This window comes from Sander vitreus, chromosome 4, assembly GCF_031162955.1.
Source record: "Sander vitreus isolate 19-12246 chromosome 4, sanVit1, whole genome shotgun sequence".
Taxonomy (NCBI): domain Eukaryota; kingdom Metazoa; phylum Chordata; class Actinopteri; order Perciformes; family Percidae; genus Sander; species Sander vitreus.
Window position 1 is genome coordinate 7,359,638 of NC_135858.1, and position 26,983 is coordinate 7,386,620.

The 26,983-nt window shown below is 44.6% G+C and overlaps 1 protein-coding gene across 1 annotated transcript; it reads right to left on the reverse strand.

Annotated features, from left to right (window-relative positions):
• Positions 1-26,370, reverse strand: synpra (synaptoporin a). Its single transcript, XM_078247377.1, has 6 exons — positions 26,353-26,370; positions 26,157-26,222; positions 3,241-3,365; positions 2,629-2,827; positions 1,060-1,251; positions 1-252 (listed from the first exon to the last, which is right to left on the reverse strand). The coding sequence occupies exons 1-6, from the start codon at positions 26,368-26,370 to the stop codon at positions 1-3; spliced, it is 852 nt and encodes a 283-aa protein (XP_078103503.1).
• Positions 26,371-26,983: the final 613 nt, after the last annotated feature.

Consider the following 26,983-nt stretch of genomic DNA (forward strand, 5'->3'; position numbering starts at 1 on the left):
CTACATTTGATTGGAGTAGGAGGTGGGCCCTCCCACCTGGCTGTACTCAGATGGCTGTCCGAGGTTTCCCTGGGTGTTGTAGCTCCCTGACTGGTCGAAGCTTCCCTGGTTGTAGCGCTGCTGGTTAAAGGTGTTGGACTGTTTCTCAGATGCCCCGCCTGCTAACCTTGTAGCGCCCTTGTGCCAACCGGTCTCCTTAAAGACAAACCAGATGTTCCCAGCCCATAGAACAAAGTTGAGAAACCCAAAAACCTAAAGGGGAAGAGAACGAGGCAAAGCGATATTAAGCACATTAGAAATTCTAGTCCGCGGTGCACACTCATATTCTAGTATTCCTATATCTTTATTCTGCTGGATGCTATTTTTAATTTTTCAACTACTTTAACATACCTCCTCATAGAAACATTCAAACTTTCAAAATGTCAGCTTCTTTAGGAAAGTTTCTTCATTCAAAAGAAATCTTTGGACCTTTTCGACTCCTCATCACCCTCTTTATCCTCCCTCAACTTCAGCTTCACCTGACAATTTAACAGCTTTCAGTTACACATACCAATACAAATACCATTTTAACGGCATCCATCTCTTTCTCTTGAACTGACAATTCAAACCCTTTCAGGTCTTCCTATTTGAACAACAACAAAATAACTCATCTCTAACTCGCTCTCACAATTTCCACACTTCATACACAATTTACAACAACTGCTTTTTAGTACTGACACCTTAGCTGAACTTCTTCTGTTAGTTCATACACTTGAACTGCCACTAATTTCTCTCAGGATTTTCACATCAACTCAAACATCCCGCTCAAGTCATCACTTACACTTCAGCTGAATTTTCAAATCCTTTCAGTACTTTAACTGACACTTCAACTTCCCTCAGCCCTTACACTTAAAAACTTCAAGTTCTTTCAGTGCTTCCTTTTAACTGCTATTTCAACTTCCTTCAGTGATCCTATTTTGACTGACACATCAGCTACAATTTCAACTATTTTGGTATTTGAACTATTTAAAATGTTTCAGCTGCTAAATTTCAGCTGGGACACACATCCTGTGAACCTACCACTGAGGTGTTGAGTCCGGACCAGCGTGGTCCATGCAGAGAGACACACTTGTTGGTCTGGACTTTGCAGGCAGAGATAAGGAGCTGCACCTCATCTGGATCAGTGGCCATTTTCACCTCAGACAGAGCCTTGGCCCAGGCAGAGGAACTGACCAGCCACATGAAGGAAAACACCACTGTCACTACAAAGTCCTGATGGCATGTAAGAGAGAGAAGACAGATTATCAAAAACATTAATCTCAAAAAACCACAACATTACTTTGTCACTACTTTGTTAAAGTAGTGGTTGAATGATGGGGCTTGCTTTGAGCAGCTATGTCTTAGCATTATGATTCATTTGGCAGAGTCCAGAGTGATCTCATGAAGTGGCGTATGTATGATACGCCAATTCGTATGCCATTATTGGCGTGTTATCAAGACGAATACTCACTTTTTAGCGTATTTATCATGGCCTCCATTGACTTACATTACCTTGCGATTGCGTGTGAATTGACACCGTAGCGAGTAGTATGAAAGGACGAAAATCCGCATGGGGAAGTTGGTCGGGTGGAGGATGGGTAAAACACAGGACTTTCACCCAGGAGAGCAGGGATTGTGTCCTGCGTGTGACGTTTCCTTTGTGTGCCGCGTGTGATGTTTCCTTTCCATGTTTGTTCTTTTCCTAAACCCAACCCTGTTCTTCTTTTCCTAAACCCAACCCGCATGTCACGTTTCCTAAACCCAACCCTGTTCTTCTTTTCCTAATCCCAACTGGTTCTTCTTTTCCTAAACCCAACCCGCGTGTGACGTTTCCTAAACCCAACGGTAGCCTTGCGATAACACACCACGTGGCTTTAGAAAGTGGCGTGTATGTTTACGCTGTGACGTTGCAGACTGCCGTCCGCTGTATACAGCGTAGACATACACGCGGATAGCTCAAAATGCATACAGATAACACGCCACTTGGCTTTAGGAAAGTGGCGTGTATGACGCAAAGTCATGATGTCATGTTGCAGAGTCAGTGTAAGATGGAAACACAGGAATTAATTGAGAATTTAAGGGGAAGATTGTATAATGTCGAGTAACTTCCCACTAGTCTTGCATTGCCGCAGCGCTGTGGAGGAAGGTCTGGCTAGTACACACAGCATTCCCGGGATGGGAGAAAAATGTGCTCTGGTTGATTGTCATTTCTTTAAAGCAATTACTATCGTCATGGGCGGCGCTATGCAGCCAGCAACAGTGCCGCTGCAAAATAGCCTTGGGAAGGAACTTGTTTTGGTGGAACGTGTACATTCAAAAGTTGTTTTAGTCGTGCAACAGAAAACTCAGATTGGACAGATAGTCTAGCTAGCTGTCTGTATTTACCCTGAAGAGATCTGAGGAGCAGTTAACCATAGTCCTCATAAATCCACCGGAGTTTAAAATTCTAACACAAAGAAAGCTAAAGGTAACGGTCATCCGTCCGAAAAGAAGGACATACGGCGGAATTTCCGCCGGCAACGGAGCAATACAGGAGGTGGAACGTTGTGGATATAGACTACTTCCCACTAGCAACTGAAAATGTCCCCGGTTGGAGTCCATTGTACTCACAATGAGTGGTCCTCGGTTGTTTTCACGGTACTTGTTTTGAAAGAAGATGTAGACAATGGTGGCCATGAGGGAATACAGGAAGGCAAAGACCGCAATGGTGACGAAGAACTCTGCAGAGGATGAATAGTCTCCAATAAGGAAAACGCGTTCCCTCCTAATACCCTCACACACGGGCGCTTCAAAGGACACCTGGTGCAACCTGATACACAGAAGAAGGTACAGGGGTCAAATCCTACTCACTACACAAAATGATTTTACCCTCATAAGGTCATAAATGATTATACAGTGATTCATTTGTATACGTCTTCCCTTGTTTATAACTTTCTCTGACATCCTCTGACTTTTAGCATTATACCTATAGAAAGAAAAAGGTCTTTATACAGATTTTCAGTTAACATCCGCTCTGAGGTACAATTGGGATCTATCTGCCCTCTGAGGTATGCCAAATTGTATTTTAACAGTTTTAGTTTTAATAGGCTGTAAAACCTTTGCATATTCTGTCCAGATTGCACTGATGTATTTGTGTTTAGAAAAGCTCACACTACAAACTCAGAATGGATCATCATGGTTCATACTCCTACCATCACACTTTGAGACAATGAATGAACTCACCTGAAAGGATAAGCAAAGTCGATGCCAATGCTGAGGTTGCTTAGGGCCTTCTCCATGCAGTCCACACTAACCCGCAGCTGCCCAGAGTAGCCCCCACATGTCGCAAATGCAAAAATGGCAAAGAGCTGCACAAAGAAAGAAAAATCTAAAGTTAGTTGCCAATAGATGACTTAAAGGAGAATTCCGGCCAATTTTTACGTTAATCTTGATCGCTATAGCTACGCAAGTACTTTCGATAGAAAAAAACCCCGACCCGAATCAGTGCAGGTAACACGAAGAAGCTGCACCTACATACAAGTGTCCCCTGAGCTAAAACGGCAGTTGTCGGGGCAAGTTTTAGAGTGCCTTTATGCCTCTTAACAGACACAAAATGCAACTAATATGTCTGTGCCACATGAACAGGGCCCTTACGTGTCAACAAGATGCGTTTTCAACTCAGACATTGTTTAAATTCACCTAGCCTGGTCCCTGTCTCGATCCTGCCGGTAGCTAGCTTGCCCTGCTAGCTGATAGCTGTTAGCTGCTAGCTGCCGTCCAGTGAGTGTATTCAGACAGGCTTCTGTGATAATCATCCCAATAACAATCCACGGAGCGGCGGTGGTGTGGCTATGTCCTCCAGAGGACAGGTCATATCACGTCTTGAAGTTTATTCCCCCTAAAAAAAAACAGTAGTGCGGTAGTAGCTGTTAGCTGCTAGCTGCCCTCCGGTGAGTGTGTACAGCCAGATAGCCGTTAGCTGCTAGCTGCCGTCCGGTGAGTGTATTCAGCCAGGCTTCTGTGATAATCATCCCAATAACAATCCATGGAGCGGCGGTGGTCTGGTGGATGTCCTGCATAGGCCAGATCATGCCTTCGCAGCGAAAAGTTTAGATTATTTCCCCCTCAAAATAGGTAATTGAGCACTGTAGTGGTTATGACCATATCAGTGACTATGTAACTACATGGAAACGGGATAAACGATGTCTGTGGCTTGCACAGTAATAGCGTTACTGAAGCTTAGCTGTACCATCGCGCTGTCTCCTGGGAATTCAGTTGTAGCAGGAAAAGGTAAAGAGTAGTGTGTGAAGAGTGAAGAGCGAAGTTGTTCACAAGGGAAGAAGCTTGGAGTAACGTAACTATGGAGAACATAGCAGATATACAACACACGGAAGAGCCTTTTGAGTTTGATGGTCGTCCTTATTTATTTGATCCCGAGTATACAGACGAAGAACTAGCCTCACAAGAGTTGGAAAGAACGAGACAGACAGAGGGGCAACAGGCAGATGAACTTGCTGCTCCAAGCGCAAGCTAAGCTAGCCTTCAGTAACTGGAGGACATAGCAACACCATCGCCGCTCTGTGGATTGTTATTGGGATGAGGGCAGCTAACAGCTACTACCGCACTACTGTTTTTTTTTAGGGGGGAATAAACTTCAAGACGTGACATGACCTGTCCTCTGGAGGACATATCCACACCACCACCGCTCCGTGGATTGTTATTGGGATGATTATCACAGAAGCCTGTTTGAATACACTCACAGCAGGACAAGCTACCTACCGGCAGGATCGAGACAGGGACCAGGGTAGGTGAATTTAAACAATGTCTGAGTTGAAAACGCATCTTGTTGACACGTAAGGGCCCTGTTCATGTTTGTGTCTGTTAAGAGGCACAAAGGCACTCTAAAACTTGCCCCGACAACTGCCGTTTTAGCTCAGGGGACGCTTATACATGTAGCTGCAGCTTCTCCGTGTTACCTGCACTGATTCGGGTCGGGGTTTTTTCTATCGAAAGTACTCGCATAGCTATAGCGATCAAGATTAACGTAAAATTGGCCGGAATTCTCCTTTAAGGCCAAGCACAGATGAGGAAATGGGACCTTCAAACTACTGGGAATTAGATTTTTTTCTCTTCTTTTTAGCCATGAGTCCAGTGTTGTACAGTGTTGTGAAGTCACACAGAACACATTCCACATACAACAATCAAATGAGAATTATTTCGTCTATATGCATGATTTGATAATGATTACACTACTTACACATGTGCGAATAACTTAACACATCCAATGTTCTAATTTCAGGATAAACCTTTGGCATGATATGCTATGTCAGCTTTGATACAGCACACTGTTATGACTTCACACCAATGTGACCAAGTGACTGAAATTATGTCTAGACCCCAGCAAAGATGGTGGACTTGTTGTGGAAGGTTGTGTTGAAGTTTGTTGTTTGTATCAGCCACTGCTAAACTTGGATGTTTTATTACTGGGCTTATGCAAATGGGCGAAATCAGTCACATCCGCTGTGCTGGCTCTGGTTTGAACTGACTTTATTGGTATTGGCCCAATCCCAAAGTGAGCCCTGAGGACTAAGGACTAAGAACTCACAGACTTAATTGATCTCAGGTGCTAAGTGAGTGAGTGTGTGAGGCCACATGAGCTCAGATAGGTATAAATGGGATTGGGACAGCATTTCACGAGATCACATACCTTACCTTGGTGATGTTTAATAACAAAGATGTTATTGACACTTGCTGGTTTGGGAATTTTCATTTTAAGTTTGTTGCTTTCCACACGGCAAAGGCAAAAGAGACGGCTGCCTGATTCTAAATTTTTTCAAACTCTTGTTTTACAAGCTGGACAACAGGTTGGTCTGTGTTCTGTGGTCGTGTGTCGTGCAGTTGTTTACCTTTGTAATTTCCGGATTTCCCTATGGTCACCCCGGTAAACGTCACAACACTTTGAACTGTGGGTAATTCCCTTGGTGAAGTCTGCATCAATGCAGACTCACGGAAAGGGCACGGTAAGTGAAATTCGGCCCTTTGAAATTCGACATTGGGACAACCCTAAGCCCTTTAAGGACTTTGGGATTGGGCCAGTGTCAACCATGACAGGTTTGCCCTAACAAGTCAATCAACATTGGATTACAGTGTCTCCAACCATGGTAAATGTAGCCTACTCGGTTGTTTTTCAATTGTACATAACAAAAATGAATATACTTAAGCGTTATTCATTTATTTTATTGCCGTTTGGGGTAGCAGAACAAGTTGAAAACACAACATGGACATATTATCACGTTATAAAGTTGGCATGCCTAATCACAACTCCAGCAGAGACAGAGCAACATTAGCGTTCATTTTGAGTTGTGTTTCTGGCCACCTGACGAAAGTGAGTCCAATATTTACTTTATGTTTAGCTCTGTTTTGGTCTCCTCCAACTCCCGAGGGAAATATCTGCCTCTAGCTGCTAAATGTTTCACTAAGTTCATCAGCGACGTCACTAACTCTGTCTGTCTAACCATGGACATGTAGAGTTTATTAGAACTTGCCTGCTGAAAACAGCTGTTGCTGCTGGAAACAATGCAGATTTAAAGTTGTGGGTCGAAAAACAAAGCAATGAGTTGAAAGACACTAAAGCGCTTCAGCTGTGGGGAATTTGAGAGTTGGGTAATAATTACCTGTGGGTTTGTCACTATGAGCAACAGCTCTCACTTTACACAAAATAATTTGATCCAATGTTTATATAAAATATTGATTAGTGCAGCTTTGACAAAGTGCCTGGTGAGTTTTATACCTCAAAACTGAGCCACAGGAAACATTAAAACTGTAAGTGTAATGAATTTCTAGTAACAAGCCCAAGTAGTGAACAGTGAGTATCAGCAGTCCCACCATTTTGCTTATGGACATCTCAACAATTTCACTGCCGTGAAGCCAATTTATCACAAGCTGATAGCATTTTGGCTACATCAGCACATGGATACAATAGCTGCAGTGAGTGTGTCGGCTGAGCTGAATTAGGACAGACGGAGTCTCGGAGTCTGGAGGAAGAGACAAGCACTGTTTGTGTCTGGCACCTGGTGATGACTTCAGCACCACAGGGAAAAAAAGTGGTTCATATTCTCCCTTGAGCATTTGCCTTGTTTCAAATTGGCCCCACAATACAATAAATGATTCCCGTTGGACTATAAACACAGACACAAAGGAGAATCTAAACTTTGAACACAGCAGCAAACAAATAATAATCTAAGAATAAAGTATATTACTAAATGAAATAAATATCAATTGTATAAAATAAAATGTAATTTGACAGGGAAAACTGCATTAGCAATATGTTAGAGAACGTTGTAGGTGATTACAGTTAAACAAAGACAGAACCTCACAGCTTAGCTTGCATTACAGGCTGTACAACTTAAAAACCTCTTCAGTCACAATTTGATTTACTGCCATTATAACAACAGTTTGATGACACAAATATCAGGCAGAATGATCACATATTAAAATACTACCCACTGTGTTTGTTTGAATGAGCTATTATCCACAGTAAAAAAAATTTAAACTTGAACTTACCGGAGCAAATATAACCATACACATTGAAGACGAGAGGATGTAATCCAGTAGCCTACTGAATCCTACTTGAGTAACTGCTGAAACAGAAGCTGGACAAGGCTGCCTGAGGAAATCACGGCAAGTTTGTGTGTGTGTGTGTGTGTGTGTGTGTGTGTGTGTGTGTGTGTGTGTGTGTGTGTGTGTGTGTGTGTGTGTGTGTGTGAGTATGTGAGTATGTGTGTGTGTGGCTAATGTCTCTTCACTCCTCTATTCAATTCTGCCCTCTACCGCTTCTGAGATTAGGTAAGAAATAAAAAGTAAGTAAAAAGGTTCAACAATTCCTTTGAATATGTAGTGGAAGACTAATTAAGCGTCCGTTTGCTCAAGTTGAACCTGCTAACACATACAGTAGGATAATTAAAGCTTTAATTTTAAAACTAATGAGGCTATGGCCCCATATTTTTTTTTTAGATTACTCATTAGATGCAATTTCTGAAGATGATACTGGACTACACATTGTTATTTACTCGGTTAACCTCTTTGTTAGTATTCCTCTCCTGCTAATTCTATACTAATGCAATGTCAGTCTGCCTGTATAAACAACATGAATGATTAATTAACCTCTTAGCTCTACAGCTGATAGAAAACGTGGCTGAGATACCTTATTGCAAAACAGGAAGCGGTGAGTAGATTCATTATGGACACATTATACAAACAGCAGCAGATCAACCTAGTGCTAAATGCCAATTAGACATGTTTTGCAGCCTGTACAAGATGGCAAATGGGTGGAAAATAATAAATATTGCTGCTTTTATGAGTATAAAACCAACCATTTGTGATACTGAGGTTGTGCTATGTGTTCTATAAGAGACTGAGGAACTTAATGAAAACCACTATATAACACATCAACTGTTTTTTTTGTTCGTTCTGTATTCTAATCCACACTCCTCATTTCTTAATTTTCAATATCACAAAAACCCACACTGACATATATAGTATATATTAGCATTCTCTCACTTCCTACCCATACAGTCCACTACCACTGCTGTGAATAAATGAAGTTGTTTCCTCTGCTGCCCACTCCAACAATACTGTGGCCCACAGAGAGATAATTGTTGGACTTTGCCTGCCTCATTTGACAAAGGAGAGAGATAATTAGCTCTTCTCTCATCACTCTGACCTGAACGTGATAAGTAGTTTTAATGACATGAAGTACAGCAATTTTGTGTGAGTGATTGGAAAAATTTAAACAAAAGGCAGTAAAAAATGCTTGTGGCTAGAGGTGGCTAGAGGGCTAAAAATGAATACCAGTGCAGCTAAAGATGTTTATGAATGTATTCATTAACACCGGTTATCATTAGTTTAATGAAAATGCAATGGATTAAGTGGCTTAATTGTATTCCATGACTGGTAGGAACACTGCAGCTGACAGGGCAGACAGTGGCTGGTCAACAGGTTTCGGTGTCTTGAGTTAAAACTGAAGGACTGGAACCAAAGTCAGGATCAGCCAGACATACAGGCTTCTAAAACACACAATCACAGACACATACTGTACATCCAACCTTCTAACACACACACCCTCTGCCCTTAATATGCGCTCTCTCTCAGCCCAGTTTTCCATATAAAGCTCCCGTAGCCTCTAGACTTCTCACAACGATGATCACCATAATCAGATCTGACGCCTGGTTAGTGCGAGCCTCCCTTCTCCCATATTACAGGCAGCTGGATGTGCAGCTTGCCAGCAGCTGGGGAGAAGATATCGCTCTAGTTGAAATGCCCCTCAGCCTCTGGAGGGCGCTATTTAATAAGCATCAGCATTATTAGATCATTCAGCTGCACTAGCCAGTAGCCTAACACACATCTTGCAATATCTGTGAGCATGTTATTGAAGTATATAGAGATTAAGTGTGCATGTTTGTCTCAGGCATGTGTTTGCATTCACAATGTATAAATATGCACTAAGCAGGACAGCGTTTACTAAATGTGTGCCATAAATGTGAGGATGCAGTATTTCCAGTCAAATATGAGCCTGCTGTGTACAGCTGTTATGTTAAACTAAACTGAATCAGACAGATGTCAACATACACACACAGCTAACATGTCACCATAAAGGGCTTTATCAGTGTTACATTCTCTGAGTCATATTATTGGTAGTCTGGCTCAACAGATGTACATTGCTGGGATGATTGTATAGTCTATGGATGAAGCCTGACATCCGGGATGTCCCTCCCCTTCCGCTATCTATTTTGCAAGGGCACTGTTGCTGCATCCGGGGCTTAACGCCACCCAGGAAGGTTGTGATTGTTTTAAAGAAATGATTCCCCTATTCCAGAATAGATAAGCTATGTAGCCAGACCATACTCCTACTGGAGATATGGTTTGGCATACAGGATGTGGTAAGAAATACTTTTAACATTGCATTTGGTGTGTGTTTCAAACGAGAGTATGTTTCATTCTCTAACAACTTTCATCGGACCAATTTGATTTCGGTGGTCCATTTATTGTATGTACTGTCACTTCTGTCTGCTCATTTGCCTGTTTATAGAATCAACTGCTAAACAAACAGATGTTGTGTTTATTGGCCATACTGAAGGCAAAGTGAAGCCCTTTTTTGGGAAACCAGTGAAATCAAATAAAGAAATACAGAGAAAAATACTGTCCCCACTGATTTTAGTGTGATATATTTTGAAAAGGTAAACATGTTAGCCATAAGGCTCATCTCATGAAACCATTGTGCACTATCTGTCTAAAATGTATGGTTTATGCCACCTTGTGGCTAAATGCATGCATTGAGCATAGGAAAACCATTCATCAAATCTCCTTGTAGAGTTTTCATCGACTACTTGTTATATATGCAACCTTAAAGGGGGATTTAAATCAAAGAGTGCTGTATGATAAACAGAGGACTCAAATTTGTATTGGTTTCCTGCAGCTTCAGACCTTAGGGGGAGGCTGAATGCTGCTTTGCCTGACTGTCAGGTTGCACAGCTGGAACCTCTGCAGGGTATTTCCCTACGGAAGTGTTTTTAAGTGATTAACTCTCTTTAGCTTTGGTTGGTTTTGAGGCAAGATGAGGCCACACACAAACACACAGAAATGTGCTCATACTGCTAACATACTTAATAGATTCACATATGCAGCTAAAAGAACTGATGAATACTGTACATGCAGAGTGTGGCATGTGATTATCTGAGCAAATAAATGGTAGAAGAAAAGTGACCAGAAGAGCGAGAGAATAAATACTCCCTCCTAATTATCACAAACACCCCCAGATAAACATCTCTCTCTCTCTTTCTCTTTCTCTGTATGTCTATATACTCTGTTGCTCCCTCCCTGCAGCTGCCTCCTCTCCCTGTGATTTTCTGTTGGGGTTTAGCCCCTCTCATTTCAGGCTGGAGCCTTTGAACAGGAGAGCGTGGCATTGTGGAAGTAGGGTGGGTGCTAAGCCCTGCGCCCCCGTGTGTTTATCTGCCTCTCCCAGCTGGGCTCCTCAGGGAACAAGAGAGAGAGAGAGAGAGAGAGAGAGAGAGAGAGAGAAACCATGCTACAGGAATGAAAACTGTCTGCAGTGGGCTTAAACACCAGCAAGCAGACCTACTGTACAATACAAAAAGCCCTCCATTGTGAAAAACTGGAAAACAAATAGGGTGGTGCAGTAAAAAACAAACCAGGCAGAGAAGCAACAGGAAAGGTGAAGTAGGGCAGAAAAACAGAGTATTTAAGTAATTGGGGCTTGGTATAATGATAATTGGGGCTTGGTATAATGAAGAACATTTGTCGTTCAATCAAACAAAATAAGAGGGATGACAAGAGTGGAGCTGCTTGAACAAGAGGATGTTATTAAAGTGGCAGAGGAAGGGATGTAAGTAGCACTGACCGGGGAGGTGAGGATCACGTTAAATGAGACAAAGATGCCACACACACAAACACACACACACACACACACACACACACACACACACACACACCGTCCACCTGCTCTATTCAAGTCGATAGGAAACAGTGTGGTGTCAAGTGGCTGCCTCAGGAGGAGAAAACCGCCTCAAATGTTCAGCCCCTATCCCTGCCTGACGGAGAGGGGAAAATATCTAGGACACTTTTTATGAAGACAGAAAGAAAGAGAAAGATGGAACAGAGAGTGAGACAGAGATTGAGAGAGAGAGAGGCATATCACTTTCAAATTGCTTAACCACTACTATGATTTAAGATCAAACGACTCTTAAAAACTACACAAACCAACCGTATGGAGTGAGTGGTTTTAAAAGGAAGGAGAGACAAGCATATGCAGCAAGGCAAATTATTTTGTTGTGGAATATTTTGAGAAGCACCTATTAATTTGGATCTTCTTCTCATAATTGGAGCTGTCCTGACTTGAGATCATGCTTACTTTGCACTCAAAGCTCCAAAAGCTTTCTGAATAAATATAAATTTTACATGAATTGACTAAAAGTAAAAACGGAAATGAGCCCCCTGGATTAGTTTTTGTAGCTAAGTGCGTATAGGGAAACTTGCTGGCTAACCGAACTAGCTGCCTATTCATCTGTGCACACGCCTGTTTGTTTACACGTGTCAGGCTCTGGGTCACTATCTGTGCCTGCTTACCTATTCCCACTTTCCCTTGTCAGCCCTGCAGTATATACGTTTCCACTTATTCCCCGGGCCAGATTTTCGCTTCGTGCCCTTACCTTTCCAGCCACCTGAACCCTGAACACTGAACCCTGCAACCTGAAACCCGTCCCTGTCTGATCCATGGATTGATGATTCTTTGCCTAACCCCTATTTGGATAAGTTTGCCTGTGCGAACCCTAACCTGATTTTGACACTTGCCTTTTGATTCAAGTAAACGTGAACTTTGATCTTAACCTGTCTGTCTGTGAGTCGTGCTTAATGGTTAAGCTTGCTGCTATTTCTGAGCCATTACAGCATGTCTCATTCTCAAATTTCCAAAAACCTGCTGAGGAACATTCTTAACCAAACACAAAAGCAATTGAGATAACCAATTCCTTTATGTGCCCCATGCAAGCTATCATTTCTCTTCTGCTTTGGTGCACTTAGCTTTTTTTTTAGGCTTTTTTCAAATTTATGTAATATGCTACTGTGGATGTAGAAGCCTGTATATTCCTGCTTGTGTATTCGTACAGCATTCCCATTCACTGATATCACCATGTTTGTGTGTGCATGGCTGCATGTGAGCCTCAGTGTGTAACCTCTCTCTGTGCACGTGTGCGTTTCTGAGTGTTTAAGGACCTAGATGTGAGCATGCAATGTGTATGTATGACAATGTAGAGTCAAAATATCTTGCTCTCACCACTCAGGCAGAAGCATTAGCCACACACACACACACACACACACACACACACACACACACACACACACACACACACACACACACACACACACACACACACACAGTCTCACTTGTTCTGCTGCAGTGTGCAAACATGAGCAAATTTACGCATATTTAAGTTGAGTAAGAAAACAAAAGACAAACGCAGATGAGAAACGGAACCACAATGGGGCGAGCAGACAGAAGCACTTAAATTGAACGTTATTGTTTTTAATTCACTTAACATTGTAAAAAAAATAAAAATAAAAAAAAAAGCCCACAAGAAGCTTCCTTTTAGGCTTTTCAAGTAACACTGATGATACCTTACTTTTAAGTTGGCTAGAATAAATGCATAAGAGTAGCAGAAAACCCTGTCAATTTACTATTTCATCCTTACTTTCATACCTGAGACAAAGGGGTTTTCCTGCTCATCAAACAGATATGCTTATGCTCCAATGATATTAATCTTGGCTGCTACATTAGTGTGAAAAACTACTTCACTGACTACAGAAGTAACACAAAGAAGCAGCGACCAAAAGCCTTCATGTGAAAGCTGTCTGTTCTTTGCTTTAGTAGCAGCACCATCGGCGGCTACTCCTTTCCTGCAAAGGGAGCGCTTTGTGCCCTGCATAGCCCAGATTCATCTTTACCACTATCTCTCTGCTCAATCCCTCCGTAAGCTTGACTGACCACATGCAGGCAAAAAAGAAAATCTCCATTTATTTTTGTATCAGTGTCCCCTCTTCTCCCCATGGGGTTTTCCATAGCTACTTCAGGTGACCTAGCTATGTCACTGCATTTCTTAAGCTTGGGGCTCCCAACAGAAATGTAACACAACCCCACCGTGTGTGTGTGTGTGTGTGTGTGTGTGTGTGTGTGTGTGTGTGTGTCTGTAGTTATATATGATGCTGGGTTTATATATGCATGAAGGAATTTCCACATAAGATCAAACAAATTAATGTCAGTCCCTGTGTCTCACTTCTAAAAGGGAATATTAGAAGTAAAGGCTGGGTTTGGATCGGTGTAGGCTGGATCAATGGAAGTACATTTCCAGGATAATTTCCCACACACCGGATGTCCCTCACCTTTCTCACCATTCTCAAACTCGACAACAAACTTCGAGCTAGCAAGCTACATGCTGAAAATGGCATGCTTTGAAGAAATGTTGGATCGTGCAACAAGGCGGGCCTGCTTGGTTCTTTCGGGGATGATTGCAAAGATTTACAAAGAATATGTTTACGGCATCTACTATCTAACTGGGACGTTTTGGGACCGATTGGGGTGGGAATTGCTATGGATGAAGTGCACACGGCAATACAATGGTTAGAGCAAATTACGTTTAACCATGTATCCAGCTAATTTAAATAGCTCACGTTACTGTAACGTGAACAGTTAATTTAATATTGTATGTGGCGTTTTCTTTTGTGGCGTTGTCGTTTCCACCAAAACAAGTTGCTTCCCGAGACCATTTAGAAGAGCCACAGTCGGTGCATCCGAAGCTTAGCGCCGCCCAAGACGATTGTACAGTAATTGGTTTAAAGAAATGCAAACACTCAGAGTGTTTTTTTTCCTATCCCAGAATGTATGTGTGGTATAGCCAGACCTTACTACACAGTGCTGTGGAGACAGGTCTGGCAATGACAGACTAGGATTGGGGTCCAAATAAATGAGTGTAGAGTTCAGTGTGAATATGTGAGGCGCAGTGGTTCTATTTCGTATAGGCTTCGCCCTCTAAGCCACGCTATGGGTTTATCCCTTCGCACATGCGCAGTCGTGAAGATTTTCTTTCCTGCCCTTGCATACCGCTCGGGCTTCAACTATGTCCGCAAATACTGTATATAAACAGAGCGGACCCGTTGCTCTGCTCCCACTTTTTCTTCAAGCAAGCAGTATGAAGATTATGAAGACCTCCGGCTCCAGCAGCGTCCGCCTCTGCCCCGCCTGCGAGGCCGGCTACATCTTTTCGCCGGACCTCCACCCCCGCTGCGAGACCTGCCTCGGTGCCTCTCACGCCGGCAAGGCTCTCACCTCCGATGCCTCCTGCCCGTTCTGCGCCCGCCTGCCATCTAAAGAGCTTCAACGGTGGGCGGATGCTTTTCTGGCTTTTGAGGTCGACGGAGAGGGGGACGGCAGCTGGGTAGACCGACGTGACACCGTCGACGCCCTGGAACCGCTGGAAGAGGGCGTCTTCGACGGGCACGAGTCCGATGACTCGTCTCCCCCGAATGACGATTCCCTCACCGGTTTTCCTTCCTCCCCGCTGAGAGGACTGGAACTCAAGACAGGGATCGAAGCCTTCCCTCTACGCCTCAGCAGTCTTCCCCTCTGCCACAGACGGCTCCACCCTCCACCACCAGGGCTCTTTTTCTGGACCTGCCGGACATAATAAAAAAGGCGGCGGACCAGAGAGGCATAGTGCTCCCGGCAGAGCTTCCAGCCCCCACTCGCGGCCTCCTGAGTGGTGACGTCTACTCTCAGGAACCGCCATCCAAACAGGCTCCACTCTGGCTGCGCTTTACAGAACTTCGGCCATTCGTGGAGGAGGCTCCCTCTCAGCCCGGGAAACTGAGGGCTCCAGTCTCTCGCTATGCCCCGTTCACACGGGTTCATGGCGACACAGAGGCAGGCTTCCCTTCGGTCCCCCCCCTGGAGCAGAGCCTGGCGTCGATCCTGCTTCCGAAGGCTACTTTTTTCAGCCACCGGAAGCCGTCCCCCCAGGATCAGGTTTGCGCCCAGGTAACTGACCGGTCTCACCAATGTGTGGCCCAGGGCTTGGCGGCGCAAAACCACATAGCTTTGCTAGCCTCCGCCGTCTCCGCCATGGCCACCAACCCGGAGGCTCTTCCTCCGGAGCTAGCCACGGAGATCGGCAAAGCTATGACCGCCATCCTCACCCTCACCACGGCGACCATGGTGGCGTTGTCGAGGATCCAGGCTCCAGACTGTGGCCCAAAGAAATATCTGGCTCCACATGTCACAGCTACCCACGGAGGTCAGACGTGAGCTTCTGTCCGGCCCCATAGCTCCCGATGGACTATTTGGGCCTCGCTTACAGACGGCCACGTCCCACCTTCACCAGGCGACCAAGGAAGCGGAGTGCCTACGGCGGCTTGGCTCCTGGAAAACGGATCCCCAACAGCAGCGCCACTGCTCCACCAACCGCCATAAGAGGAAACGCCCCACAGCCTCCGCTGCACCCTCCCAGGCTTCGACCTCCGCTCCTCCGCCTGCCCCCCCACAGCGGCAGCCGGCCCCTGACCGACAGGTTTTACGGGGCCAAAGGACCATGAAGGCGGCTCCCACCTGGTCAAACCCGCTCCCGGAGCCACCCAGCAAGCAGCGCTGACGGTGGCAATGACGGGGCGCGGGGAACGTCTGTCCCTCCACGGTTGAAAACTGGAAACACAACGGCCCTTTTAAGGGCCACTTCAGTCTTTCTAAAGAGCAGTTTCCCTTCAACCGAGCAGCCTTTGTTCCCACTGAACATTATGCTGATGTCATGACAGATGTTCCCCACACAAGCACACACCAGGTCACCGCTGCTGGCGGAGCTCCACCGCTCTCTCACTATGCAGACAGCGGGAGCAAACGCCCACCCGCTACAATTAGCGCTGCTCAGTTATCCTCCTCCCCCCGGCTATGCCAGCGGGATGAGGACAACGATGACCCTTTTGATAGGGCCCTACCATAAACTCACCCAGCGGCGGGACGGGCTCTGCGGTTCTTGCTAGCCATGTCTGTAAACAACACAGACATGCGCGCGCCGCTCTCAGAGCACAGCGCGACATGGATCAGGCTGACACACATGGACTCGTGGATGTCAAAACTGATATCGCGGGGCTACACACTCCAGTTCGCTTCCCCCCCGCCTCGCTTTGCGGGCGTGTTGGAGACAACTGTGACATCCCAGGCAGAATCAGAAGCCATGACGTCAGAACTACGGGAACTGCTGTCAAAAAGAGCAATTTCCCGCGTTCCTCCGGGGGAGGAGAACGAGGGATTTTACTCCCGCTACTTTCTCACTCCAAAAAAGGCAAGGCGGGTTACGCCCCATCCTCGACCTGTCCCAGTTCAACCGGTGTGTCATGGAGCGTCCATTCCACATGCTGACTATCAGACATGTGTTGGAATGCGTGCGCCACCAAGAATGGTTTACATCTGTGGATCTGAAAGACGCATACTTTCACACCCAAATCATTCCCAGGCACAGGAAATTCCTGCGCTTCTTTTTCCAAGGGGCTCATTTCCAGTACAACCGACTATTGTTTGGTTACTCACTGGCCCCCCACACTTTTTCCAAGTGCATGGAGACGGCACTTCAGCCATTGCGGAAAAAAGGCATCAGAATCCTGTTTTATCTGGACGATTTGCTCATCCTGGCTCCCTCTCGAGAAACGGCGGCGCTGCTCACTGTGGCAGTTCTGCAACACCTGCAGACACTGGATTTCGCCATAAACTGGCAGAAAAGCTCATTGGTTCCCACACAATTGATAGTTTATCTGGGCGTAGTGCTAAACTCGATTGTTATGAGGGCCAGGCTGTCAACGCCAAGACAAGACGCGCTGATCTCTCTCCTGTCGTGCACCACGTCACGCGCAAAGGTGTCAGCGCTGTCCGTCATGCGCCTTCTGGGCATGATGTCCGCGGGCTACATGGTAGTACCCCTGGGGCTTCTCCACATGAGAGGAATCCAGAGGTGGTTCTTCCATCAGCGCGTCGACCCCATATGCCACAAGTGGTGAATGCTGACCATCCTTCCTTCTCTGCAGTCAGACCTGTCATATTGGGGGAACCCCCAGACCTTGTCAACTGGGGTTCCCCTGGGCAAGGTGACGTCATACGTGACAGTGTACACGGATGCGTCCCTCACTGGCTGGGGGGGAATGTGCGAATCACAGGTGGTGGGAGGGGAATGGCCACCTCCCCCTCTCCCACACATAAACTGCCTGGAGCTGTCCACGGTGCTAAAGGTTTTAAAGCACTTCGCCCCAGTGGTAGCGGGGAGACATGTTGTCGTACAGACAGACAATGTTACAGCAGCGCTCATAAATCGCCAGGGCGGCTTACGTTCGGCCCGGCTATTGGAAATAGCCAGGAGCCTTCTGCTGTGGGCACACAGTCATCTGCTGTCCCTCAAGGCTGTTTACATCCCCGGGATACTAAACCGGGCAGCAGACCTAATGTCGAGGGGAGGGCCCTCTCACGACGAGTGGAAATTGAATCCCACTATCATTCAGAAGCTGTGGAGCAGGTTCGGGGAAGCGGAGGTGGATCTTTTCGCCTCACGAGAAAACACACAGTGCGCTCTGTGGTTTTCCTTGAGCACACGGGACAATCCACCCCTCGGCGTGGACGCTTTCTCCCACCATCCCTGGCCCAGAACCCTCCTATACGCTTTTCCCCTTGACACAAGCCCCTCTCAGGTTGCTGTCTCTAAAAACGGCGCTTCTCCTTGCCCTGACGTCAGCCAAGCGAGTGAGCGACTTATGCGCGCTGTCAGTTTCGCCGTCCTGTCTCTCCATTAGAGGGGACAAGAGCGCAGCCACCCTACAGCCTAACCCTTCTTTCACACCGAAAATCTTAACAAATTCCTTTCGGTCGAGGGTTTTTTCCTCTCTATGGTTTTTTCCCCCCGCCTCATAACAACGACCGGCGGACCGGTGCGTGCGTTATCACAGTACGTTTTACGCACGGCGGACATAAGGCGGACACAGCAGCTGTTTGTTCACTATAGGGAACACTCCCAAGGAGCGGCCCTGTCAAAACAGCGTCTGTCTCACTGGCTGTCCGAGGCTATCACCCAGGCCTATAACACGGAGGGGGCGGAACCCCCCCAGGGCATCGGGGCACATTCTACAAGGGCACTATCGGCATCAACAGCTCTGTTCAGAGGCATGTCAGTAGCTGACATCTGCGCAGCGGCCTCTTGGGCGTCCCCATGCCCTTTCATCCATTTCTATTTGCGGGATATATGTCTGAACCCTCTCTGACTCACTCGGTCCTATCCTCACTCAACAACAAATGATGCCCCGCCTTCTGTCTGCTCTCCTCTCACCATGCACGCCTACAATCATGATATGTGCCGCTGCATGTGTACTGCCTGGGGTCCTCCCCCCCCCCCTACTCTGGGTGGCTTGGAGGAACTCGGGCGTCCCATAATTATCAATCATGTATTACCCTCACCAATCATGCATGCCTGCACTCTCGGCTTGGGCCTTACAGCCAGCTAGGCCAAATCATTACCATGGTGGGCTCCGTTACCTAGATAACGGCTTATCTGATACAGTCTCCTGTCAGTGCATGAGAGAGAGGCAAAAGTTTAGTCTATGTTCCACTTGTGTGCTCTGGGTCGCAGGTGGAATTGACTACATCAGCTTCGAGGGCGAAGCCTATACGAAATAGAACGATAGTTATGTTATTGTAACTCCAGATTCTATGAGTATAGGCGTAGCCCTCTAAGATCCGGGCCACCTGCTCCAGTTACATTAGCTGAAAAAAAAAGCTTATGTTAGGAGCAAAGCAACGGGTCCGCTCTGTTTATATACAGTATTTACGGACGTAGTTGAAGCCCGAGCGGTACGCAAGGGCGGGAAAGAAAATCTTCACGACTGCGCATGCGCGAAGGGATAAACCCATACCGTGGCTTAGAGGGCTACACCTATACTCATAGAATCTGGATTTACAATAACGTAACTATCGTTCTTTTGGTTAATCTCAGTTACTTATAATAATCTTGATGTATTGTAAGATGAATACAGTGTGTCTTTTTGACATTTCTATTTTTTTTTAATGCTTTCCTACGCGTACATACTGTCTCGACACCTGTGCTCTTCCATGTACTATTTGTGTGTGGGATGTCTTGTTCGAGTAGACATATCTAACAACAGGAGAAGACAGGCTAACCTTTCCCTGCCCGAGTCACAGATGGCGGACCATCATCTCAGGGTTGAGAGAAACACAGAGGTCTAGGTCTGACTTGATGGTCAATAAATGCCACGTCACATGCAGGAGCTCAGCAGCTCTATACAGCCCTCAACCCCAGCTTACCTTAAGATCACATCATGGAATGTAACTGGTGCTGAACGATCAGGGGTCACTAAAATCATTAGATAAAAAAATTGTTTTCTTTCTAACCAAATCAGAACCAAAGTCCTGGCAGGTCAGTATTTTAGATCAGTGTCTTTATTGTTTTGTTACTGAGAGGCCAGCAGAAATAACATCTACAGTACAGACTAGTTGATTGCCATTACATTTTCATTCCTGCTGGAAGCTTTCTGCAGATGCACCAAAAGTTACTGTTTTATTTCACATTTCTTTATAATTCACGATCAGTTAGTAGATTTACTAGAAGATTGATTAAACCTGCATTCATTGATTTTTGGTCATGGATTTCATTCATCAATGTTTCTGGACCCCTGATGAATGTAAGTCCAACATTCACGTTACTTTTAACTTTGTTTTGGACAACACCAACTCCTGAGAAAAACATCTGTCTCTTTAGCTGCTAAATGCTCCAGTATGTTCACCAGCTAGTTTCTCTGTCTGTTATTTGTTGCTGGACAGGGTTTTTTTTTTTTGCCTGCTGCAGGAATAGGGGCTAATGAGACAAGGAGACTGAACCAAAACAGTTAAGTTGCTGGTTGTAAAACCAAAACAACTAGCTGAAATACACTAACATGCTTGTAGAAGCTGAGGGGAATGGCAGAGTCAGGGGATAACTCTCATGTGGGTTTGTCTCAAAGAGCGACTCTTTTCAAACTTGAAGATTTGATCCATTGTTCCATGGATCCATTGTTAATATAAAAATGCAGCTTTTAAGTCCCCTCGTTTCGCAATCAAGTACAATATTGTTTTCATTAAATTAGACCTATTTGTGTTGTCAAGAATCCTCTGCTGTAGAGTGGGGTTTAGTGAGCCACCGGTTATGAGGCGCAGGGCCCAGGACTAAGGCCCTGTTTAACCCGAATACACTCACGGGTGAAAACGGCAAAATATTTTGTCAGATGTGCCTTTCGTTTAGACGGTGACGGCATTTTTGGGGCTTAAAAACGCAAAAAAAGTGAAACCACCCTCCAGAGTGGAAATCTTAAAAACGCTCCACCGTCGCATTCCCGTCTAAAGGGTAAAAACGCACTGTGCTTGTGTGTGTGTGTGTGTGTGTGTGTGTGTGTGTGTGTGTGTGTGTGTGTGTGTGTGTGTGTGTGCTGTGTGTGCATTGTTTGGAGCAATAACTCCACCTCCTCGTCTGAAAATTGTCAGCTTTTGTTGTTTGCTTCGCACTACTAGGGAGAGGAGAGGGAGAGAGGAGGAGGAGGAGAGGGAGACAAGTAGAAGGAAGGTTGGTGGACTTGGTGGATCGCATTTCGCACTTTTGCGTCACCATATGCACGCAGATTCCCCCCCCCCCATAACGCTCGTCTAAACGTGGAATAAAAAGTGAGAACGCAACGCCACTTTTGCGTTTTCTCTTCAGATCGTTTCCGTCTAAACATATCCTGAGTGTAGTGTAAAAAACCCTCCTGTTCTCTCTGAGTGTATCCCAGCCTTGAGCTTCCCAAAAACATTCAAGGACATGCATACTTACTAGTATTGCTGGTTGGAATATATTTGATTGGTAGGTAGTTATTTAATTAGTATTTGAAACAATAGACAAAAACATCCACAGGAGTTTTGTGATGAAAAAGATTTCTTAGGATCTTTGTGCAAATGTTGCACATTGCAACACCCAACTTTGAGAAGAGGGATCATCAGACATAAAACTTTGAATGATATGAGACATTAGAGATTGACTGACAGATGTCAGGGTTGACAGATACCACCAGCTACAGAGACATTTGTGATAGTTATTATGAAACATGCCCTTTTGCAAAAGTTTCACTGCTGCTCTAATTCTCCTGCCTGGCCCAAACAGACACCAATGACGACAATGAGAGGCGTGTTTAAATGGCTAGTACACGCTTAACGCCATCTCTTGAAGCGTTTAAAAGTGGTGTCATTTTCCCCCAGCCTCGTGTCCCCTTGTCAAAGGGAACTGAGTGATTTCAGTGTTGAAAAACAGATCTTTGACCAGGCAAGTCTCTTGTGATATCTGTCGGCAGCTGTCTCCTCCCCCATCTGCATCTCTCTGCTTTTACTTGTTTTCCTTTGCTGTGTGTGTGCTTATGCTCCTGCACAAACATCTATCATGAACATTGTTCAGCAATCTGTCAAAACCTATCACACATTACCAAGGTGAAATAACACAAAATGTGACAGACGAAAAGACAGAGAGACGAAGACCGAGTGAGAGAAAGAGCTGTGATTGCCATGCAATTTGAAATGCTAATTTTGCCAATCCTGCTGCATTCAAAATCTGTTTAATCTGTGGTGTATTTTACTCATGTGAGGCTTTGCTGTATTTGCATAACTGAAGACTAATTCTGGCCCTTCACACTCAAGTTCCCAATGAAAAGAAATAGTGTTTATTTGGCGTAGTGTTTTGGATATGTAATTTCCTTACAATACAAAAAAGATGTCTGCATTAATCAGAGTAAGAATTTGATTTCATGCTTTCTTAAGACTAACCTAATAATAGGTATCACATATTTACTTTTACAATGGCCAACATACAGTATATGCATTACAGCTTTGACTCCAAGAGCATTTGCCAAGGATATGTACAGTTCTACCAATATGCTATCCTTAATTTTCAGGCTACATTTTTAAAAATAGCAGGAACACACATTTTCTAGCTAGAGAAAGATTGTTGGACCCATACTTGCAAAAAGTACTGAGAATTTGAAGAAGTGAAGAATTGGTAAATCTACTGGTGTTAACTTTGTAAAACACTGCATATGTGCCATGTGAGAAAGGAAAACCTGACAGGCAGTAACTAAGTGGGCGGGACTAAGTGGTCCCATCGAAGACGCTTCCTGAACATTTTCTATTTGACATATATAGACATTATATTTAGTAAGTAAATACTATATTCAGGCCCAAGCAATAATAACCCCCCCCATGACAAGTGATCTGTTGTTGCACACACACACACACACACACACACACACACACACACACACACACACACACACACACACACACACTGCTCAGCCCACAGGCAAACTAAAATGGCGTACAGTAAGGTACTGAGGATGACATCATAGGACAGTGGGTAAGTCCTGGGTTTTGAATAAGAGGAGGACCCTTACTCATAAATTAGACTCATGATGGACTCACTCCTTGTGACTCATCAGCCTGAGTTTTGCTGTAGTACAGGAAACCACTTTGTTGATACAGTACTTGGTAAATCTCCCCATGTGAGATGATACAACAGCCATGATGATGCACCAGTGCATAAAAAAACACATGTATATCATTTGCATCATGTGCTCAATCAACTGTACAATTTTGCTCTATTTCTCCTTCCATATTTTCTCTCTCTCTCTCTCTCTCTCTCTCTGTCTCTTTCTCTCTCACACACACACACACACACACACACACGCATGCATGCGCACACACACACACACACACACACACACACACACACACACACACACACACACACACACACAGTGAAGAGTTTGGGCACATCTCAAAGGACACTTCTGCATGACTTGGTCCATGGTGGAGAAGAGGGGACCTTACAGCTGTTTGGAGACGAATATGCCACACACACACACACACACACACACACACACACACACACACACACACACACACACACACTATCCTCTAGAATCTCCTGCAGACATGGCTGATTATTTATTTGCCTTAAGCTCATGCAGACCCAGTAGACCTACTGACTAAAGATGGAGAAAACTACTAGTCTACTGCAACTATCTTGACTGAAGTTAACGTGACCTTTAAAAAAACCTTCTGTTTGTCAATATGGCCAATCAGCTATACAGTCAAGGATTCGTTATCTTTACCAAAGTAAATGTCAATGGCTGCCTTAACTACCTCCTTTAATGCCCGATGGCGTGTAAACAAACCAAACTGACAGACATATATTCCACTGGTGTCATTATGTGGGACATTTTGATAATGAATAATGATTGTCAAAAGCATAAATACAGTGCCTGACATTGTTTTTCACAAGTCAGTCTAACTTTAGCTGAATGTATTTAAGGTTAAAAAGAAGCTGCTGTTTTAACAGAGGGCTAACAACCCTAGTCCAGAATTCCTAGGAATTACATACATATTGGACGATTCTGCACCTCACAATTCATGTCCAAATCCAACATTTAGTGCCAATGCATGAAGCGGTGTAGCCTTCACGTAACAAGGTGTAACATATTTGACTATGATGTGGGAGACTGGAGTTTGTGTCCCATCATAGACCGACTTTTTATTCATCTTAACCACAATCCTTCCCTAACCTTAAAGTTTTGTTTAGTTGCCTAATCATGCCATAATAGTTTAGCTGCCATAACCACGGTCTTCCACTAATGGTAACAGTAGGGCCTAGTTGTCATGCGCAGATATTGTAGAGAGAATAAAAAAAAAAAATTGGCACTAGACGTAAAAAAAAATCATTGACACATAATCTGGGGTTTTGCAGAATTGTCCAATGTCAACATTCTTCTTGCAGTAAAATAAAATACTCAAGTCCTAGTCCTAATTCCAGTGTACTCTGAAAAAGTACTTCTACATCTCTGTCAGAGTCTCCTGAGGCTGGAGCAGAACTGAACTGGAGTCAGAGAGTAATCATGGGCCAAATGAGGGCAGTTACATCATTTACACTCCAGATGGAGGCTGAAAAAGTGAGATCATTCTGAGACCAACTGAGGCTTCGTGCTCTCTCTGGTATGAGAGAGGAACAGCCTAACAACACAACTACACCACAGATGATGCTTCTGCAGAATACATCCAAATACCTGGGTCATAATTTGAATTGTTTGCATTTTTATAAGCCCTCTGGCCAAAAGAGAAGTTTGAAGTGTTTCCCTAAGTAAAAATAAGAAGGCACAGCGAGGAAAAGGTCATTTTTATAATGGTGTCATGAAGTTGTGCTGGTAGCCAGCCATTCTCAGGTTTGTGTGTGTGTATGTGTGTGTGTGTGTGTGTGTGTAGGGGGGGAAATGTCAAATGAATTGTACCTTGCATAGGATTGCATATGTTTTTTAGCAGGTGATCCTTCACAGGTGATCCTTGGAACAATCAGCATCGTGTAGTCATTTTCACACAATCACACATGCTGCCCTCCACCTCACACACACACACACACACACACACACACACACACACACACACACACACACACACACACACACACACACACACACACACACACACAGAGGAACAGCTATGACAGTGTTATCTTAATCATACAGATAGTGCTTTGGATCATCTGCTTGTTCTGGCCCACAAATATCACAGTGAATACGGTCACACACAAACAGCCGAAAGGGACACACTGGGAAATTCACCTCACTGATAGACTTCACTCCCTTTGCATCTCTGTTTTTGTTTTTATGAACGCTGTGCTGCTTGAGGATTCTCTGTAGATTTGATGGCATTTATAAAAGTGGGAAAGACAAGCTCTCTCTCTCACACACACACACACACACACACACACACACACACACACACACACACACACACACACACACACACACACACACACACACACACACACACACACACACACACACGTATCCATCATATCTGTGCACAAGCTGATGGCTACAGTAATTTCTCTAAATTCACATCAAATGAAATTACTTATCTATTATTGCCTTTAGGCTTCTCTGCACTGTACAATCAATATTACACTACAAACGGCACCCAGACAGAAAGAGGTAGGAAAGCTTTGATTCAGTCTGAGCTAGGACACCCCGTTCTCATTGTTGATTCCTCTTATATCATTTCACTTGGCGTAAAATGGGGCAATTTTTTGTGGACTGGCGCAAAACGCGCAGGGTTGGCACACGCATCCAAAATACGCATAATTGAAAACCTACAGAGCGGTTTCTCCTGGAGTGTAGTTCTCACGGAGACATCCTTACATAAACTTGAGCCATTTAGTCACGGTGAAACGGATCATAGCCGAGATAATTGCGGGTAGGGTCCCTCGCCGTGTGGAAGTAACACAAACACCACTAAATGCAGACACCAAAAGTCAACAGATGTGATAAAGTTTAAGTTGCACCAGAGAGATGCAGGGATTTACCAAGTTAAAACCAGATGTTTAGTCATGTGTAAGAATAACATTACCACACAGACACTCATCACATCGTATAGGCCTACATTATAATTCACGGATGTAATAATTACGTTATTGCATGCGAAAAACATCAAAGTTCCAACTCACCCATTCCAAAACACGGATAAATCCCAGAGGTAATTTTAGCACTTGAAACGTCCCCACAGACGCAAGCTGCACGAGGACACAGAGGATACAAGCATTCTCAGTTCTATCACCAATTAACGACACATCGGCCAATTTAGCAGATAATCACACACATGTCTGAGTCCAATGATTTTGCTATTCGCTGGTTTTTACTCACCTGATCAGAGGTGTCCATTTCAGCAGCAGGCTACTTTCTTTCTTAATTGTTTGATTGGATGTAAACAATCTCAAACCGCAAGCCAAGACCGGTTGATGCGTCTGTCGCGCGTGGCTCTCGGCTCTGATTCCGACTCCAACCGGAAGAACCCGAGGATTTCTCTTCGTTTATTGTGTGTGTGTGTGTGTGTGTGTGTGTGTGTGTGTGTGTGTGTGTGTGTGTGTGTGTGTGTGTGTGTGTGTGTGGTCTGCGCAAAGAGGAGGGAACTGATTTGTTATTTTACCAATCTGGGTCATCAATTATCTCATTGATCACATGAAAGAAATCAGATATGATGCACTGCAATCTAATAAAGTCTACGGCCTCCAGGTAAAATGATTTTAAACTTTCATTTTGAAACAAAAATAAGCTCACATTTAATCAGAAAAAAAAATATATATATATATTTGTTGCATTACTCTGATTGCTATACTAACTTGTAGGCTGATATTAGCTGCAGCTAAAGGGGAGCAATATATTATCAAAATATTATACATACAAATACATAGCCGATATTATCTCGATGAACGTGATTTAGTCAAACCTGAATGACCAAATGAACATAAATAATGATAACACACACACACACACA